At 42.4% G+C, this 17,795-nt stretch overlaps 1 protein-coding gene across 10 annotated transcripts in view; it reads right to left on the minus strand.

The window, feature by feature from the left end:
• SUSD1 (sushi domain containing 1) overlaps positions 1 to 17,795 on the minus strand; it is a 135,264-nt gene that overhangs the window by 77,179 nt on the left and 40,290 nt on the right. For 9 of the 10 annotated variants that reach the window (XM_021927276.2, XM_031654402.1, XM_021927273.2 and 6 more), the window contains one exon: positions 7,931 to 8,110. The exons of the other annotated variant lie outside the window; for it this stretch is intronic. In XM_021927276.2, the coding sequence (XP_021782968.2) occupies positions 7,931 to 8,110 (180 nt within the window). The remainder of the gene's footprint in view (positions 1 to 7,930; positions 8,111 to 17,795) is intronic. 10 annotated transcript variants of the gene reach the window in all.

Below are 17,795 nucleotides of genomic sequence, written 5' to 3' on the forward strand. Positions count from 1 at the left end.
TGCCTACAAATTAGTTGGAAAGACTCCTTTATAAATGAATCAGATATTCAACATCTACATTAATGCTGCCCTTTGAATGGAGACTATATGCCCTCATTCCAATAGTGCTGATAACTGAAAACATTTCTGGAAGGCTTCTTTGGAGCTGTCCCAGAGCTCTTTCATTCCCTGCTCACTACTAACTGAATGGCTATCAAATGCCAAGCATCCTGCCACTCCAGGCACTGGGCTGTGACGATGTCATCTGCTGACTATGTAGGGAAAAAGTACTCTTAAAAGTCATGTATCTGTTAATGGTAGTTGAAGGGATGGTTGCAGGTGAGATATGCTGGTAGGGCAGAGACAGTGAATGGCCCAACGGCAGAACACTGGGAAACACTGAAACTCGGGGGGTACCAGAGGAAAAAGGCAATGCAGAAGAGAGGCAGGAGGCTGGTAGAGTGACTGATGTCTAGGAAGGAAAGGAAGAACTTGAAAGAGTGTCTCTCAGCCTTCCAAGGCCAGGCACAGTAGCTGACACCTGTAATCTCAGCACTTTGAGAGGCCGAGGCGGGCAGATTACTTGAGGCCAGGAATTCAAGACCAGCCTGGCCAACATGGCGAAAACACGTCTCTACTAAAAATATAGAAATTAGCCAGGTGTGGTGGTGCACACCTGTAATCCCAGCTACTCGGGAGGCCGAGGCACGAGAATCGCTTGAATCTGGGAGGCGGAGGTTGCAGTGAGCTGAGAGTGTGCCACTGCACTCCAGCCTGGGTGATACAACAAGACTCTGTCCCTAAAAATTAAAACTAAAAATAATTTCTTTAAGAAAATTATCAGTCTTCCTTCCCACCAGTCCCCCACAGCCTCCTCATTCCCTAGCCAAGAAGGGCCTGGAGCAGTTCAAGGCAGTGGGCGCAAGCTCCATCTCCCTCTCTCCTCTCACATGGCCCTTCTCCCCTGATGGACTGCCCACAGCATCAGGATTAGATCTGAGGTTTGATTTTGGGTAGAGGTGGGAAGAGCAGGCCCTTGTCCTGTCTAGTTGTAGAAAACAGAGACCTCTCTGGCTTAAAAGAAGGAGGCCCACATAGCATCCAGCTGAACTCTCATTGGATTTGGGGAAAGAAAGCCTCAGTGGGTGATAAAGTAAGTGCCTTTGTTTTGCTTTACTCTGTGTGTGTGTGTGTGTGTGTGTGTGTGTCTGTGTGTGTGTGTATACACATACATATATATATAATGTTATGTATATATAGATAGGTATAGATATATATAATGTTACATATTTTGATATTTTGTTAGCATCTAGTATTTCTGTATGTGGTACTTATTACATTAACTAAATATGTAAGTCATTATATAATGACTACCTCTCCTGAATGTAACTTTACAATGGCAAAGACCATGTTTCTCTCTCTATCCTCAGGTCCTAGTATAGTGCCTTAAATATAGATATTAAAAAATATGTATTATTTGGTTGACTAGTTGAATGGATGGATAAATGATCCACAATGCTAAATGTTGTGGAAAGGTTGAGAAGGATGAGAGCTGAAACTGGAACATGAAGTTGGCAGTTAGGTGGTCATCAGTGACCTTGGTGAGATGCTACAGTGAAGTGGGGGTGTTCGATACCTGGTTTCCCCCCAGTAGGCTGAGAAGAGCATAGGAGGGGAGGGAACAAGACAGTGAGCCCAGACTATTCTTTCAGAAGTCCCACTGTGCAAGGACAGGGGTTGGTCTAGTGTACTCCCTTGGTTTACAATTTTATATCCTTTTTCTATATTTCTGGAAACAGCAAAAGGTCATACAGAATAAATCCAGGTGACCCAAACAGATGGTCAAGCGAGCTCAGTATCATTTCTAGTCAAAACAGCATCTGATTTCAAAAGGAATGTAACTGATCTTCTAATACGGCTCATAAACTGCCTTCCAAGGCAAACACATGATGATAATGGCAGCACCACAGAAATCAGGGTATGGCTTCCCACAGTGGCTACTTGAATAAATGTATGTTTGGCTATAAAAGTTTTAATGTGTTTCCTTTCTTTCTTTGAAGTCTTAGATTCACATAAAATAAGTAGAAGTAGCATGGCTTAGAGTACGTTAGTGTAAAATATATTGCACACTTTGGGATGATTTTTGGTGGCACACAAATACTTTTTTTTTTTTTTTTTGGAGACGGAGTCTTGCACTGTCACCTAGGATGGAGTGCAGTGGCCTGTTCTCAGCTCACTACAACCTCCGCCTCCTGAGTTCAAGCAATCCTCTGGCCTCAGCCTCCCAAGTAGCTGGGACTACAGGCACGTGCCACCACACCCAGCTAATTTTTGTATCTTTAGTAGAGGCAGGATCTCACCGTGTTGGCCAGGCTGGTCTCAAACTCCTGACCTCAGGTGATCCACCCCCCTCGGCCTCCCAAAGTGCAGGGATTACAGGCGTGAGCCACCGCGCCTGGCCAGGAATACATTTTTATCTGTTCGCTATGTATCGGTTTTTGTGTATATCAGAAAAATACACCTACTTCATCAGACTCATGAGATCACATATATCGTCCTTAATAAATTTGAATTATAAGTTTAAGGTTATGTTGTTTAAGGAAACATTCTAAGTAAATAATACTCTTATTATGGCAAACATTGTGTCAGGGTGGTATACAAATAATTCAAGCTTGGGAGACACTGACGTAGGAGAAAGAATGTGGGCTTTCTGGGCTTACAGGCCTCAGTTCAAATCCTGGCTCTCCCATTTGCTAATTATTGAGTGACCAGTAAAAGTCACTTAACCTTTATGAGTCTCAGATTACTCATCTCTGAAATGAAAATAACAAAGCTGACTTCAAAAGGGTTTTAAGAGGATGAAATGAAATCGAGCATTCAGGCCCCTGGTTGAGCCCGGGGTATGTACATTCATGCTCAGCCAGCAGGAGCTATAATGCTTGATGGTCCAAACCTCATTCACATATTCCAATACATCTGACCATGTGGCTATTTATGGAAATGTATCCATTTATTCCGGCTGACCTTTCTGTTCCATCTGAAATGTGTATGGCTGCAAGTGAGCACCCAGTGGCCGGAGAAGAGGGTCACCAGCCAAACAGAAGGGACAGAGGCTAACAGTGTCCTGCAGGCATCTGAGCAGTGCCCAGAGCAGTTTAGGGGCACAGAAAGGATCCTAGCGATAAACAGCCTCTGTTCCAGCAGAGATGTTACCCTTCAGAGAGCGTGGAGTGAGTGAGCGTCAGCCTTATAATCATTAACCCAGATTCTAAACATGAAAAGCCAAATGGCCTGTGCAGAATGGAAGCCAGGGAAAGTCTTATCAAGAATGAATCAGTCTCTTTGATCTTGAGGTAAACTGACTCATTAACATCAAGCTTCCACCTGGGGTTTTTCCAGACACTAAAGTGATTGCCTAATTCCCAGCTGTCTGGAGTTTCCAGTCCAAACTGGCCTTGCAGGGGGTGGGAAAAAAGAGTCCCACCATCTTGATAGAGCTCACACCTCATTAAAAGCACATACGGATTTGTGCTACTAATCCAAAAGACTAGTTAAAAAATTTTTAAAGGTAATTAAAAACAACCCAGGTAAAGATAAATTATTCTACCCAGTTTGGAACTAAACATAGAAGTCCAGGAAGATAAACAGTGAAAACAGGACAGAGGTAGGAGGCATTCAGAGAGAAGCAGAAAAGTAGAAAAAGATGAGAGCGGAAGCCAAAAGTGAATATTAAGAAAGGGAAATATAAAATACACACAGGCAGGAGGATGGCTTGAGGCTAGCAGTTTGAGACCAACCTGGGCAACATAGTGAGACCCCCGTCTCTACAAAAAAATTTTTAAAAATTTAGCCACGCATGGCGGGTCATGTCTGTGGTCCCAGCTGCTTGGGAGGCTGAGGGAGAAGGATAGCTTAAGCCCAGGAGTTTGTGGCTGTGCTTAGCTGTGATCACTGCACTTCAACCTGGGTGACAGAATGAGTCTCCATCTCCAACAACAACAACAACAAATACACAGAGACAGTTGGGATGAGGGGAGTGAAGAAATAGGTAAAAAGTGAAAAACAGGGAAAAGAAAAAAGAAGAGGGGTAGCTGAGGAAGAGCCATGGTAATCAGCAGCTCTCACTACATTTCCAGAAGCCTCTCCTACCTACCCACCCAGAGATCATCTGCACTGCACCATGAATTAATCATCATGTAAATCATCCCCTTTATCTGCGGAAATTGAATTTAGCTGCCAATCCTGATTGAGGGCATAAAGGCCTCCTCACAGAAAGATCACAGCTCTCAGGGAAAATGCCTTTTCTTTCCTTAAATCAAAGCTCGCATAAACCCATGGAAACAGCTGCAGCTGGAGCCACAGACTTTGTGAAAGGTAGCAGGCTGAGGATGGTAATTATAATTAGCAGTTACATAACATGTTTGTTCTTCAAAGTGCTCTACAAGCATCAGCTAATTAATAGCTTACTATGCCCCATGCAGATCCACTGGTTTTTCATGCGGTGACTAATTCTTATAACCCCATTGACTGCTGAATGGTGGAGGCAGAGCAGCTTGAGCAATGAAGCAAATGGCTGAGGCTCAGAAGCTATACCCAGCTCTTACCAAGTGACTCCAGCAGTTGCTCTGTGTCGGGAATACTTCCCCAAAACGTTGAATTCCGCATTCCAGGAGGCAGCTACCTCACTTCCTCCAAATAACTGTTGGAGGTGCTTTTGCAAATGCCATGATAGGTTGGAGTGACCATCAGTCTAGTCCAGCGTGGCATTAGCTCCAATTATTAAGACTGGAACCCTAGAGTCTTTGGTATCAGTTACATGTTTGCCCTTGCTCCTCTGTGCAGGCTGGGCAAGGCAATGAGACCTCTCTAAGAGAAGACTGCATTATATCTCTGGGTTCTCATCCAGCTCTACCCTTCTTTGTTTTTCCGATGGCAGTCTCTGGCCTACATCCTCTTGAATTCTGATGGAGATAACCAAATGTAGGAATTGCATGGCACACACAGGGCCTCAACGGCAGAGCTGAGCTTTCCATCTATTCCAAGAATGCTTTACTCAAGGATTTCAGAGATCCAGGAACACTTTGTTACTTGTAAAACATTATGTGTGTATGTGTATGTGCATATCTTTGGGGAAAAGGTCTGTTTCCCCTGTTTCACTGTAAATTCCAAGAGGGTCATGCCGACAAAGTACCTGACATATAGTGCATGCTAAATAGATACCTATTGAGTGAATGGACAGATTTCCTCAAATTCCCATCCCCAACATAATTATGAACCATTGCCTATGGACAAATAATCCCCAGGGGCCTACATGTATTGTTTGCTCTGGCTAGACCTTCCAATGGAAAATATTGGTGAGCAAGACCACAATTCTGCTGCTAGTCAAAGCAGAGATCCAGATCAAAGCTCCTGGAGATTTCACTCTTCAGAGACCTGTCTTCAGAGCCAAGCAAGTCAACAGCCAGAAATATATTCCCAGGGACTGTGTGACAACCATTTGTCATACCTTCTGATCAACCATCCCAAATGGTAAGAATCATTGCCTTTTCTCACCTTGTCCCTCGGAGGCAGAGGTGTGAAATGAATCATGGAGAAGCACACGCTTCTGATTCATGAGAAGAGCTTCACGTGAGGCTAACAACTTTAGGAAAAAGACTAACCATGTGCATGGTGTTTTCAGTTTTCTAAAATGTGCCCCACAGATTATCTTATTTGATTCCTTTTCAACACTCTTTGAAGTAAGAAAAACAGATTTTATTTCCTTCTTTTATAGATGAGGAAACTGAGGCTCAGAATGCCTCACCTAATGACACACAGCTAATATATGGCATTGCTAGAATATGAACTGAAGTCTCAAAACTCCTTTTTTTATTGAGACAGAGTCTCACTCTATTCCCCAGGCTAGAGTGCAGGGATGTGATCTTGGCTCACAACTGTCTCCTGGGTTCAAACAATTCTCCTGCGTCAGCCACCCGAGTAGTGGGGGCTACAGGTGTGCACCGCCACACCTGGCAAATTTTTAATTTTTTGTAGAGATGAGGTCTCACTATGTCTTCCAGGCCGGTCTTGAACGCCAGGGGTCAAGCAATCCTCCTGCCTTGGCCTCTCAAAGTGCTGGGATTACAGGTGTGAGCCACTGCACCCAGCTAATTTTTGTATTTTTAGTAGACATGGGGTTTTGCCATGTTGGCCAGGCTGGTCTTGAACTCCTGACCTCAAGTGATCTACCTGCCTCAGCCTCCCAAAGTGCAGAGATTACAGGCGTGAGCCACTGCACCAGGCCTCAAAACTCGTTTTCACCAGCAATTCCACTTCTGTGTATATATCCAAAAGAATTGAAAACAGGGTCCCAAAGAGATATTTGTACACACATTTCAAGCATTATTCATCATAGCCAAAAGATGGAACGTACCCAAGTGTCCATCAACAGATGAATGGATAAACAAAATGTGGGATACTCATATAATGGACTATCAGCCTTAAGAAGAAAGGAAATGTTGACACATGTTACAACATGGATGTATCTTAAAGACATTATGCTTAGTGAAATAAGCCAGTCTCAAATGGACAAGTACCATATGAGATACCTACAGTAGTCAAATTCACAAGAGAAGAAAGTAGAAGGGTGACATTCCAGGGGCTGTGGGGAGGGGCAAATGGGGAGTTGTTGTTTAACGGGTATAACGTTTCAGTTTTGCAAGATGAAAAAGTTCTGGAGATTGGTTGTGCAACAACATGAGTCTATGTAAACAAACACTACTGAACTGCACACTTAAAAATAGTTCAGATGGTGTATTCATCAGTTTCATGTTGCTATAAAGGAATACCTGAGACCAGGTAGTTTATAAAGAAAGAGGTTTATCTGGCTCATGGTTCTGCAGGCTGTACAGGAAGCATGGCACCAGCATCTGCTTCTGGTGAGGGCCTTGGGAAGTTGATGATCATGGCAGAAGGTGAAGAGGGAGCAGGCATGTCAAATGGCAAGAGAGGGAGCCAAAGAGAGAAAAGGAGGTGCCAGGCTCCTTTTAACAACCAGCTCTCATGTGAACTAAGAGCAAGAATTCATCACCAAGGGGAGGACACAAAGCCATTCCTGAGTGATCTGGCCCCATGACCCAAACACTTCCCACCAGGCCCCACCTCCAACACTGAAGACCACATTTTGGCATGAGATATGGAGGAGACAAACATCCGAACTACATTGGATGGTAAGCCAGGCATGGTGGCTCACACCTGTAATCCCAGCACTTTGGGAGGCCTAAGCAGGCAGATCGCTTGAGGCCTGGAGTTCGAGACCAGCCTGGGCAACGTGATGAAACCCTGTCTCTACTTAAAATACAAAAATTAGCCAGACATGGTGGCAGACACCTGTAATCCCAGGTACTCGGGAGGCTGAGGCACGAGAATCACTTGATCACTGTAACCCGGGAGGCGGAGGCTGCAGTGAGCTGAGATTGCGCCAGTGCACTCCAGCCTGGGTGACAAAGCAAGACTCCATTTCAAAAAAAAAAGAAATGAAACTATATTAGATGATAAATTTTATGTTTTATGTGTGTTAACACAATAAACATTAAAAAACTATTTTTCATCATAACACCTTTTCTCTGAAAAACGGTCAACAGGTGTTAAGTTAGGAGTGTGCCCCTCTGAGAAAATGGTTCATGGAGAAAAACGTCTCAGCCAGTCAGCAGAGGGGACAGGAATCACAGTGATTTAAGGTGAGTCTCAAAAGATGGATGCATAACATTTTCCATCCAACTTATTTTTCCAATCCACCCTCTAAATCTTCAGGATTTAGCTGACAAATCTAAAGCCAGGTGCACAACCAGGTAAAGAGCAGAGCTGGATGCAGTATGTAGAGTGAAGCAGCAATCAGACAGTTTTAGGCCCTCGGCTCCCACTGGCTGTTTTGTTCCTGGGTAGCAGGAGCCCAGAAGAACAGAATCTGTACCTGTGCATGTTAAAGTGCTTTCTCTCCAGGTGCCTTTCTCTGTGCAAACAGAAGTGATCTTTCCTCCAGGGCTCTCAAAGCCCTCTTGACAGACATAGCGAGCCACACCGCCCAGCCTGGAGCTGTGATTTCCTACCAAGATGGCGTGCCGCATTTCTGGAGGGTTGCCACAGTTGATCTCTGCAATGGGAGCCAACACAGCACTGGTTATAAGCCCTCACTTCCAACCCTACAATTCATATCTTTAAAATAAATATTTAATAGTGATAGAGGCCACTCAAACAGGAAAAGAGAAAACACTAACCCCATCAAATAATCCAATATAAGTATGTCTGAATTTAATAAAATTTCTAAACATGCACACATAGAGAATAGTCAAATTATGAGATTACTTACTTATAAAGAATTCACTGATCTATGAAATAATATATCTTAGCATTCTTTTAAATATTACAGTTCTCTGGTACATTTTACTATGCATCTTCAGATCATCAACCCCAGAGTAGATGATAATGCAATTGTAGCAATTATTGCCAATTGATTGCTAAATAGAATATATTCAAAATCTCTGAACTTTATAAAGCAAATTAATGGAGAAAGTATTTATCTCCTAAAGATTCAACTTATATGCACCTTTCAAAGAAAAAAATCAGTTGCACAGGAGGAGATAAACCTGGAATTACACAATTGATATGAAATTTTTTTCCCTACAACTGACTACTAAAAGACAATTAAATATTTACAAAGAACTATCTAAAGGTAAAAGATTATGACATGACCATTCTAGACCCAGTCAAACTACACTTCACTTAAGAGCCCAAGAAAGTCATTTTTAGATATTTCAGAATTTTTAAAAATCAACCCATGTATCTTTTCTGGGAAAAAAAAATTAAAAAGATGAATCAGAACAAATATCGTAAGAATAAGGGCAGCACAGACAGGTTTTAGAAAAAACACCAAGAAACAATGAAATCAGCAAGATGTATGGATGTCTCCATAATCACTTAAATGTGACTGTAGAGCTTGACATAACTATTAGTAAAGGATTCTAGAACTAAACGTTGAACAATGTAAAATAATAATAAAAATAAAATTTTACATTATTTCAATAAAACCAGAGCAGTGAGTTGAAGGGAGGAAGTAAAGCATACTAATGTTTCATATCACACGATAGTGCTCATGGATACAACATTATTCAAGAAAGTATAATAAATATAAAATAAGATGGCTGTAATAATTTCAAATGTCACCAATAGTCTCAGTTATACCTAAACACAGAAAGAAAAAAAAAATCTGTTATTCTATAGTAAGAGAAAAAAAAAAAAAGAAAACAAGGCATTCATTCTGATTTGTGATTTTCTCCCCAATCTGTAGAAAGTCAAGAAAATTAAGCCCTCCTGACATCCAGCCTTTTTAAACAGAAGTCCTTTTATTGAGATAACAGCATTCAAACTAGAGAAAATCATATAATCTGTTCCCATATCCCCACCAGCCATCCTTGCTCTTAGAAATAGATGGCTTCTTTTAAATGAGCCTCTGATACAGAATGTGTGGATTTAATGGAATTGCACTCTTTTCCATTCCATTGTGGATGCTTGGTCTGTTGCAGGACCCCAGAGTTATTTCTAGGAGGGAGGTTTCCCAGAGCAGGATCTCATCTAATTTCCAACCCTGTCTACCTCTCATGTCCCAGGTTTGCCCACAGAGCTTTGGTTCCCTTTTCATGCGTATTCACCAGACACAAGACTCTTTGGCCCTCATCATGTTTTCCCAGCATCAAACCTTTAGATGTATTTAATGGCCCAAGACATTCCAAGAATGAATATATTTGTGTGTACACAAGCAACCAACCAAAGAGATGGTTAATGTTTCATAAGACTGCCTAGTCACATTGTTGACATCTGAAACATCTTCTAATTTAAGACAGAGTTCAGTTACAGCAGGAAGTAGAGGGGCCATCGCTAAGGAGGTTGGAGGTATAGGTTCATGTACACTGAAGGTGGAAGGTTAAAGTGCTCAGTGGAGAAGTCTGGGAGGGAACCCAGCGCAAGTCATTGGGTTAGGGGAGAAGCACAAACACAAAAGGGATAAAAGTACAAAAGATAACTAGATTGGCTTCCATCTTGGAGGTGACCAAGAATAATGGAAGGCATGATGACTTTGGTTGGGACTGCAAGATTTTTTTAAAAAATTAATACCAAATATTACCCAATTGGTAAGAAATCAACAACTTGTTATCTAAGGATTAAGGCTCAAAGGCTCAGGTGGATGCCCCATTAGGAAGCAGCTTGGACCTGTGGCTCTGTGAGTTCCCCATTAACAGAGCTATTCAAGTTGGACAGTCCCTCAGCAAGAGACATTTAGAGAGGATTCCAGCATGGCTTGGATTAAACGCATGGTTGTAACAGCTACACATCTGAATCCCCTGGGAAGCTTTAGAAAACCGTACGTACTGGAGTCCCACACCCACCCGGAGATAACTCTTCTGATTCAGTAGTACTGAATTGGGTTCTTGGTATCCAAATTTCTACAAAGCTCCAAATTTGATTTTGGTGCACACCCTCAGCTGAGAATCTGAATGAAATCCTGGTACAAATGGCTACCATTTGTCATCATATGCATTCCAACAGATCCTAAGTATAAAGCATTACTATTCACAATACCCGTCCATGTTAAGGGTTATTTTCCCCACTGTACAGGCAAAGACAGCTCAAAATGATTGAATGATATGTTCAAAGTTACACAGGCAATTACGGGATGGCCAGGAGTTGAAGGCATGTCAGTTGTATTCTTTTCCCTACACCCACAGCTTCTCGAAAGTTGGCTGGGCATGGTAGCTCACCCCTGTAATCCCAGCACTTTGGGAGGCCGAGGCAGGCAGATCACTTGAGACCAGGAGTTTGAGACCAGCCTGGCCAACATGGCAAAACCTCATCTCTACCAAAAATACAAAAATTACCCAGGCGTGGTGGCATGTGCGCCTGTAATCCCAGCTACTCAGGAGACTCAGGCACAAGAATCACTCGAACCCAGGAGGCAGAGGTTGCAGTGAGCTGAGATCGTGCTACTGCACTCCAGCCTGGCCAACAGAGTGAGACTCCATCTCAAAAAGAAAAAGAAAAATGTTGTTCCAACTCTGCCCAGGCTGGAGTGCAGTGGCATGATCCCAGCTCATTGCAACCTCTGCCTCCCGGATTCAAGTGATTCTCATGCCTCAACCTCCCAAGTAGCTGGGACTACAGGCATGTGCCACCATGCCCAGCTAATTTTTTGTAGTTTTAGTAGAGATGGGGTTTCGCCATGTTGCCCAGGCTAGTCTTGAACTCCTGAGCTCAAGCGATCCACCTGCCTCAGCCTCCCAAAATACTAGGATTACAGGTATAAGCCACCATGCCCGGCCTACAGTTTTTGTTTTTTTTTTTTTAGATGAAGTCTCACTCTGTCACCCAGGCTGGAGTGCAGTGGTGCAATCTTAGTTCACTGCAACCTCCGTCTCCTGGGTTCAAGCAATTCTCCTGCCTCAGCCTCCTGAGTAGCTGGGATTACAGGTGCCTGCAACCATACCCAGCTAATTTAGTATTTTTAGAAGAGACAAGAGTTTCATCATGTTGGCCAGGTTAATCTCAAACTCCTGACCTCAAGTGATCCTCCCAGAAAAACTTCTTAAATAGAGTAGTAGTCAGAATGATTTGAACTCTCTGAAGAAATAACACATACATTAGGACCTGAAGGATGGCAATGAGCAAGCCATGTTTGGGACCGAAGGAAGAATATTTCAATCAAATGAAAGCACCAATGCAAAGACCCTGAGGTAAGAAAGCTCTTGGTGGGTTCCAAAAAGGGAAAAGCAACCTGTGTGGCAGGAGCCTAGTTAGTGAGAGGGAGACCAGCTTGAGATGAAGGTGGAGAAAAAAGCAGAGCCAAACCACACAGGGCCTTATAAATCTTGGGCTTTATTTTAAAAGCAGTGGAAGCTCTTGTTGGGTTTTAAGTATGGGAATGAAAAATCTGATTTAGGTTTTTAAAAGACCACTTCAGCTGTTAGGTAGAGAAAGGTTGGGAGAAGAATAGGAATAAAAAAAGAGACATCAGCCAGGGTCTACAGCAGTAGTTCAACCGAGAGATGGACTTTTTGGATGGACTTCAGAGGGGATGGAAATGGAAGGAAGAGATGGATTTGCGATGTATTCTGGAAGCAGAACTGAATGCTCGTGGTGATAGTTTGGATGTGAGGGTGAGAAGCAGGGTGGAATCAAGACTATTACCTAGAGACTATTACTTAGAGATATAGGAAGTATAGAGTATTATCTATTCTTTCTGTTGTTTCGGGATCCTTGTTTTGTTTTGAGACAGGGCCTTACTCCTGTCGCCAAGACTGGAGTGCAGTGGCACAATCACAGCTCACTGCAGCTTCGACCTCCTGGGCTCAAGTGCTCCTCCCAGCTCAACCTCCCAAGTAGGTGGGACTTCACACGTGCACCACCACATATGGCTAATTTTTGTATTTTTTGTAAATATGGGGTTTCACCATGTTGCCCAGGCTGGCCTCAAACTCCTGGGCTCATGAAATCTGCCCACTTCGCCCTCCCAAAGTGCTGGGATTACAGGCGTGAGCCATCACTCAGCCGAGTATTATCTATTCTTATACAAGTATTATCTATACTGTTCATATGACCTTTATTTCATGCCTCGCAGATTTAGTGTCTTTTTATGAATACATATCTATCTTCCCAAATATATGGACAGTTCCTCAGGGACAGAGTTTTTATTTTATAATTCTTGTACCTCCGCAAGGCCCGCTTAAAAACATATGTTTTACACCGTTGTTCATTGATAGCTTGCTACTACTTTATCACAGTTCAAGATGCAATAAATGCTGCTGTGATATGCCACCAGCCCCTCAGGAAGAAACCAGACATCACTAGATCCTACGTCCAAATAACAGGACAGACATTACTTCCATATTTATTATCCAACACAGGTAATTCACATGCACCAAACACCAAGTACATGAGAGCTGAGAAAAAGCCCCACAAAAACCAGTATCAATCTTGTGGCAGGAAATTATAAGAAAGTTATTCAGGCCTCAATAATTTTAATAATAATAGCATTCAGCCAGGCATGGTGGCTCACGCCTATAATCCCAACACTTTCAGAGGCCAAGGCAGGAGGATTGCTTCAGCCCAGGAGTTCAAGACCAGCCTGGCAAACATGCTGAAACCCCATCTCTACTAAAAATACAAAAATCAGTCAGGGGTGGTGGCGCATGCTTGTAATCCCAGCTATCTGGGAGGCTGAGGAAGGAGGATTGCTCAAACCTGGGAGGCAGAGGTTACAGTGAGCCAAGATTGCACCACTGCACTCCAGCTTGGGCAATAGAGTGAGGCTCCATCTCAGAAATTAAAGAAGGATAGGAGAGGGGAGGGGAGGGGAGGGGAGAAGAGAGGGAAAGGAGAGGGAGAGGGAGAGGAGAGGGAGGAGAGAGGGAAAGGAGAAGGAAGGAAAAGAAAGAAAGAAAAGAAAGGAAGGAAAGAAAAAGGAAGAAAAGAAAGAAAAGGGAAAGGAAAGAGAGAAAGAGAGAGAATATAGCATTCATTGAAATACTCCCAAACACAAGGTAGTCTACTGGATACACACTACCTTATTTATTCCAACAGAAAATCCTACAAAGTAGCCAGGGGAGGTGGCTTATGCCTGTAATCCTAGCACTTTGGGAAGCTGAGGAGGGCGGATCACTCTGAGCTCAGGAATTCAAGATTAGCCTGGGCAACATGGCAAAACCCCATCTCTACAAAAAAATTTTAAAAATAAAAATAAAAATACAATAACTAGCCAGGCATTGGTGGCTCGTGCCTGTAGTCCCAGCTACTCGGGAGGCTGAGGTGGGAGAATCACTTGAGCCCAGGAGGTGGAAGCTGCAGTGAACCAAGATCGCACTACTGCACTCCAACCTAAGTGACAGAGACCCTGTCCCGAAGAAACAAAACCAAAAAAGAAAATCCTCCAAAGTAGGTGGGGTTTTCTCATACAGTTTACAGATAGGAAGATGGAGGCCCTAAGAGCTTACGTCACATTCAAAGTCACACCACTCGTAAAAGAGCTGATATTCAAACTGTGGTTTGTGTGACCTCAAAGTCCAGGTCCAGTAAATCTGGGCAGCTTCACCACAAAGGGCTCCACCTAGGCACTGACTCGGTTCTTTAACCTTACAGGTTGGCTAAAACCTAAGGAGAAAAGGTTGCCTGAATAAGCATTCAAGTCAGTCTGGAAGGGTTCGATGACAACGCCTCCTGCCCAATCTTGTCTCCAAGAACTTTCCAAGAGCAAGAGAGCTGCTGGAAATAGATGTCTCTCTGCAGCTCTGTGACTCCCTGAAACCTTCTTGGGCCTGATGTTTAACCCTATGTATGACATTAGAGTCTGGCCTGGGGCTTGCCTAGAACATGACCCCGTCACAGATATTCCCAACTACTGCCACTTCTGCTCAGACCAAATGGCATCCAAGAAAGTAGGTAGTTCCTACTAAGAAACACTCAAAAATCAATCCAACAGAGGCCACAGTGGGAAATAAAAATACAATCCTATTTCATACATTAAAAGACCCCGAAACTCGTACTATCACAAGGAAATAAACATTTAAAAGCAGTTTATACTCCCAAGGAAGAAAAAATAAGCAGCACAAATTTGCATTGCATATGCATAGGGACATTCATTAAAGCACATGTTTCTCTGGCTAATTACGTTATTAAGTAACAACGTTTGCCTCTGCATCAGAAATACAGTCAACTAATTATGAGCATGGCTGGGAATTTTGCCTTACTCTCCCATTGTCTGTGATTTTATTCAAATAATGAGCTTCAAAACAGGGCTCCCGGGGGAGTGGGGGAGAATGTGTTGTGCTGGTTTCAAGGGCCAAATTTATAATATAACTTATATCTCATATCTTGAAGATAAAAATGTTTATCCACAGGGCCAGCTTTCATATTCTACCAAGGAAATAGTCCAGAAGGAAATTTCTTTGATGAAAGGTACAGGCAACTTACAGCATCTAATCAACAACTGACTGTATCACAAATGTCACCCATATTGGCTGCCGTTTATTATACACATCAGCACAATAACATAGATTGATGACAGAAAGAATCTAGTAATATAAAGGCTCCATCTAAGACTGTTTAGAGATCAATAAATAACAAGCTGAGAAAGAAAAAAAGTGACCAACAATGCCAATAAATTCAGGCAGACATTTTGCCACCTGCCAGGGGAATGAATGATGGACCCATTCCACTTACTGATACTGACCCCAAAATAAAATCTCCCCAGAAAAATAAGCAGTGCTATATGTAAAGCTTTGCAAAAGAGCAGAAGCAAGTGCTAAAAACTGAAGAAAATCACAGTCGAGTCAGTTTTCATCTTTACCCAACAATAACAGAAATAAGTCTCTAGCGTGCCTTGGAATCCGATCAGAAGGCTAGCACATCAACTGGAAATTAGTGGAATGTGGTAGGTTGTAAGGGCCTAAACAGTCCAGGCAGATTAACACCAGGGTCTGCACAATGCTTACGTTCCAAATCAGATAATTCAGCGCGATACCTATGGTTTCTTCATTTGTTTCATCTGTGAAAGTGTTCTCTCCCCCACTAAATGGTAACCTCTTTCTGGGCTGTGCATATACCCTGTATTTTTAAATATCCTCTGCAGTCCTTTGAATTATAAACATTATTTTAAACATTAATCTTTGTGACGTTCCTATGTAAGTAACATGGTCTAAGGAATCTTCAACAAAGTTTCATGCATCTTGCAGCATGTCTGCATATAACCATGAATTTGACTGTTGAGGTTGGCCCCTCATTCCAGGATCCCTTGGGCACTAAATTACACATATCACTCATGATGGAGGTTGGAATCTAATGTCTCAATATCTAGCAAGTTGAACTTAGAAAATGTTATACAGCAGAAAGAACAAGGCTGGGCGCAGTAGCTCACTCCTATAATCCTAGTACTTTGGAAGGCCAAGGCATGAGGATCACTTGAGCCCAGCAGTTCAAGACCAGCCTGGGCAACCTGTTAAGACACTGTTTCTTAAAAAAGAAAAAAAAAGAAAAAAATTTATGTTAATTAGCCAAGGATGGTGACCCATGCCTGTAGTCCCAGCTACTCGGGAGACAGAGGCAGGAAGATCCCTTAGGCCCAAGAATTTGAGGGTGCACTGAGCCACGATTGCACCACCACACTCCATCCTGGGCAACACAACTGAGACCTCATGTCTGAAAAAAAAAAACAAAGCCAGGGGCATTGCATTACCAGACTTCAAACTATACTACAAGTCTACAGTAACCAAAATAGCACGGTACTGGTACAAAAACAGACACATAGGCCAAGAGGCCAATGGAACAGAATAGGGAACCCAGAAATGAAGCCACATCTTCCACAAAAAAGTCAACAATAACAAGCAATGGGGAAAGGACTCCCTGTGCAATAAATGGTGCTAGGCTAGCTGGCTGGCCATATGCAGAAGAATGAAACTGGACCCCTACTTTTCACCATATATAAAAATTAATTCAAGATGGATTAAAGACCTAAATATAAGACCACAAACTGTAAGAATGCTGGAAGAAAAACTACAAAACACCATTCTGGACATCAGCCTTGGGAAATAGTTTATTATTAAGTCCTCAATAGGAATTGGAACAAAAACAAAAGTTGACAAGTGGGACCTAATTAAACTAAGGAGCCTGTACAGCAAAACAAACTATCAACAGAGGAAAGTGATAGCCTACAGAACAGGATAAAATATTCGCAATCTGTGCATCTGACAAAGGTCTAATATCCAAAATCTATAAGGAACGTAAACAATTCAACAAGCAAACAACAAATAACTCCATTAAAAAGTGGGCAAAAGACATGAACAGACATATCTCAAAAGAAGACACACAAGCGATCAAGAAACATATGAAAAAATGCTCCACATCACTTATCATCAGGGAAATGCAAATCAAAACCACAATGAGATTCCATCTCACACCAGTCAGAATGGCTATCATTAAAAAGTCAAAAAACAACAGATGCTGGTAAGGCTACAGAGAAAAGGGAATGGTTATATGCTGTTCGTGGGAATGTAAATTCATTCAGTCACTGTGAGAAATCTCCAGAGTCCTTTCCAAAGAGCTTAAAACAGAACTACCATTCAACCCAGCAATCCCATTACTGGGTATATATCCAAAAGAAAATAAATCGTTCAATCAAAAGGATGCATGTACTTGTATGTTAATCGCTGTACTATTCACAATAGCAAAGACATGGAATCAACCTAGATGCCCATCAATGGTGGATTAGATAAAGAAAATGTGGTACATGTACACCATGGAATACTACACAACCATAAAAAAAAAATCATGTCCTTTGCAGCAACATAGGTGCAGCTAGAGGCCACTTCTAATATCCTAAGCATATTAAGGCAGGAACAGAAAATTCTAATATTCTAAGCATATTAATGCATGAACAGACAATCAAATACCACACGTTCTCTCATATAAGTGGGAGCTAAACATTGGGTATTCATTCACATAAAGATGGGAACAATAGACATGGGGGACAAATAGAGGGAGGAGGGAGGAAGGGGGTTGAAACACTAACTGTTGGGTACCATGCTCACTACATAGGTGACAGGATCATTCATATCCCAAATCTCAGCATCACGCAATATACCCTTGTAACAAACTTGCACATGTGCACCCTGAATCTAAAATAAAAGTTGAAATTATTTAAAAAAAAAAAATGTGGCAGGCACCGTGGCTCACCCCTGTAATCCCAGCACTTTGGGAGGCCGAGGCAGAAGGATCACCTGAGGCCAGGAATTCGAGAC

The sequence above is a fragment of the Papio anubis genome, chromosome 13 (assembly GCF_008728515.1).
Source record: "Papio anubis isolate 15944 chromosome 13, Panubis1.0, whole genome shotgun sequence".
Classification (NCBI taxonomy): domain Eukaryota; kingdom Metazoa; phylum Chordata; class Mammalia; order Primates; family Cercopithecidae; genus Papio; species Papio anubis.